We start from the raw sequence: 3,428 nt of genomic DNA on the forward strand, positions 1-3,428 counted from the left end.
TGCCACTGTTGATGTCTCCAGGGTGGACGGTGCCGGGCCCAGGTAAGGGACCCCCCTGTGCCTGCCCCCCATAACCAGGGGATTGGGGAAATGGCTGGGGTTTGACATGGAGCGGTTCTCCCTGCGCCCCCACCTTGGGTATGTGGTTGGCTGCAGCGCCAAGTGGGTGCTGGCAGGGGAAACTGAGGCACAGCAGTGCATGGCTTGGACTGAGACACTTGGAGGTACTGAAGGGCAATGAGCAGTATTGAGGTCAAACCCTCAGAGCCAGCTGAGGTTGGGGCAGGTCCTGCACTGATTTGGGAAGGGGCTTGATTTTGTGTGTGGTTTTTAACCTCATCCAGCACCGTGCAGCAGGTTAGTGGGAAGGTGAAGGTGAGTTTCATGGCCCAAGGTGGGTTTCGTGGCTTGAGGTGGGCAGGTTTGTGGTCAGGCAGGCAGCTGCCCAAGGGCTGTGTGAGGCGGTGCATTCAGGTGGTATCTGCTCCATGGTCAACACAGGCAACCAAGCCGGGGCTCAAGCAAGTGCTCCCAAGTCATGGGTACCATTGAGCAGCTGCATCCCTGGCTCTGAGCAGGGATTGCCTGGATGGTGGTGGATACAGATGGTGGATTTTGGGGCTGAGTTGTGAAGCCATAGAGGATCCCCAGTTTGAAGTGGAAGCATTGTTATTGTAAAGGAAGTTCTAATACTATGAGAGGCAGCAGCTTTTTGCTGTCTATCCTGGTGTCTCCTCTGGGAAGGAAGGGGAGCAGTCCCCAGACAACATCTTGTCTGGACCCTGAGATGATGGATGAGTGTCAGATGGGGAGGATGAACCTGGGCAGCACCTGAGATGGGCAGAGCAAGTTCTGCCCTGCTTAACACAAGGATGATGCTCGTTGCTGGGGCTCTAGGAAAGGCTCAGGTTGGTTGAATAGAGTACGGTGGATAGAAATGAGAATGATCCAAAGGAACGAGGACCCACAAAGCCAAGCTGAAAACCCAGAGGCTTCTGAGCCTGGAGAAAGGGAGACATGGAGGCCGCAAGAGCAAGGGGCAGCTTTGCTCCTTGCATCCATGCGGGTAGGATACAGTGAGCGAGGGCAGGGGATGGGCACAGTGTCAAAACCATCGACAGGAAAGACTCTGAAGTGCTGGGAAGCAATTGTTCTCCATCATTGTGTCTGCGGGAAAAGGGAGATGAGTGTCTCCAGGAGCCAGGTTAAAATGGGTTGATGCGATTCCTTCCCTCTGCACAGGAAATCTCCCCATATCTCTGCCCCACACTGAGCAAAGCAAGGGCCAGACTCCTGCAGAAAGGAGATGCTCAGCTCCAACCACTTTGAACATGAGCTCAAAGCTATTTGCAGAACCCCCCTCAAAGGGCTTACCTGGAGTGTGGATTTTCCATTGCTTCCAGATACAAAATGCAACCACAGCATCCAAGCCCCACAGCCCCAGGGTGTCCTCTGGGGGGTGACGGACACCAGGGTGTCCCCAGGGCCCCCCCATCCTCTGCATGGCCACCCCTACACATGCTGCCAGTAGCGAGATCCTCTCCTCTGTCCCTTCCCCCTCTCCCCGCCTGCCACCGCTGCTTCAAATCAGCCCGGAAAGGTTAGAGACGGAGGATGAATTTAAAGTGATTACAATCACCTTTTAGACAAACAACTCCATCAAATATTAACGCAATGGGAAGTATGAATGACTCAAAGCCGTGTTGCCCTGCGGGCTGCGCAGCCGGAGGAGGTTGTCTTGCTGGGGCTCTGGGGGCTTTTGGCTGTGCAGAGAAAGCCCTGAGCTTTGGGGTGATAACAGACAACTTGGGGTGTTTTGTCGCACCCCAGCTGCATCCTACGTTATTCCACCAGTCTGAGCAGCCCAGTTCTCATCTCTGCCATGGCTGAGAGCAGATGATGCTCAGGGAGGGCAGAAGGTGGTGGCTGGTCCCTGGTAGGGCTTCTGGGACACTTCAGGGCACCCCATGGCAAGGAGTCCCAGTGCTGAACCTCCTCTGGCATGAAGCTGCAGCTCTGGTTTGCCTTTGAACCTGGCTCTTCCCGGCTGTATTTAATCCTTGTGCATTGGAAGAGGTAGTGAGCAGCCAAATCCCCCTCTCCAGACTGGGTGGCCTTTGACGATTCCCTTGCACTCCTGTAGCTGCCTTGGAGGCACAAAGTTCCATCAGGACCCCACCAGCCTTTGCATGGTAGCTCCAATGCGAAGCCCATCGCCTCTGCTGCGGGAGCACGGAGTAGGGCTTACCATGGCCTGGAGCAGCCCTGTGGTTTTGCTCTCCTCTTTCTCTGCTCCCTTTCACTCATTAGATATTTATCAGAGAGAAACCCAACTGTATCCTGCATCCCCAGATCGATGGGACCTTCTTAATGGCTACTACACTGTGAGGTGAGAGTGGAGCTGGTCCCGGCTTCCCCTTCCACAGGGATTTCACCTTTCCTCACCCCACTCCCTCCTCCAGCTATGGGAGAGCTTTTGCTGGCTCTGCAGCTTGTGGTGACTCTGGGGTGTCCCCTCGGGATGCTCTGGTTTTGGGGAGCAATGGAGAAGTTTAACCTGAAGGGGTTGAACCCTGAGTCCCCTTAAGGGATTAGCAGGTTGGACACAGAGATGTGAGGTCAGGATCACATCTGGGGACGTTTGCTCATAGGGATGGGGTGTAAGAGTGATGATTTATGCTGCTGTGTCAGACTATGTCCAAGCTACGACGCAGAGGATGAGGGTCACCAGCTCCCGAGTTCCCTGTCCCCTTAGACTGGCACTTTGTGGTGGGTTTGGCAGTGCGCAGCCTCTCCATCGCATCCTGCCTTGGGGATGCTCCAGAGTTTGCTCCCTGTCCATTAGCTCTGCATTCTCAGCGGTGGCAATAAGTGTGTGGGGTTTTGATGAGCTGATGGTACTGGGGCTGTTATCACTTGCTGGTCCTGTCTTACCTCACCTATCCCCTGCCCATCCACCCTCTGCATCCCCATGGCTGCCCATGCAGGCTGAGGGACAGCCCTGCACCGAGTGCCAGCTCAATGTTGTCCCATTTGTTTCTGTGGCTGAATCTCTTTCTCCTGTGCTTTGGTTTCCCCATATGATCCCCCTGGAAGGTGCTGTAAAGGCAGTGGCTTGGACTGGGCTCTTGTATAGAGACTTTTGTTCTGTCCCTGAGCGTGCTGCCCTCCTGGGTGTGGGACAGTTGGGGTTTGACCTGCAGATGAGCGTGCAGGCAGGAGCAGTCCGGGGTGGTAAATCCAGTTTCACTGCTGGTAAGATGGAGCTGGGGAGACAGGGCAGCACCTGCAGCCACCCACCATCCCCCAGGGCCATGACCACACACTCATCCTGTGATAAGATATCACCCAGCAGCCTTGGATGTTCTGCATCATTAGAGGGGACTGCCTGGTGCTGGTCCCCACGAGTCTATGGGGCCTGGGGCCCC

The 3,428-nt window shown here is 55.4% G+C and overlaps 1 protein-coding gene across 1 annotated transcript in view; it reads left to right on the forward strand.

Annotated features, from left to right (window-relative positions):
* The window catches only part of LOC104410390 (transmembrane protein 132E-like), a gene marked incomplete at its 5' end in the record, with an annotated part of 12,929 nt that overhangs the window by 1,447 nt on the left and 8,054 nt on the right, over positions 1 to 3,428 (forward strand). The window contains 1 exon segment of the mRNA XM_010020538.1: positions 1 to 42. This exon segment is cut by the window's left edge and continues 34 nt beyond it. Coding sequence (XP_010018840.1) covers positions 1 to 42 — 42 coding nt within the window.

The sequence above is a fragment of the Nestor notabilis genome, unplaced genomic scaffold (genome assembly GCF_000696875.1).
Source record: "Nestor notabilis isolate BGI_N333 unplaced genomic scaffold, ASM69687v1 scaffold17538, whole genome shotgun sequence".
NCBI lineage: Eukaryota > Metazoa > Chordata > Aves > Psittaciformes > Psittacidae > Nestor > Nestor notabilis.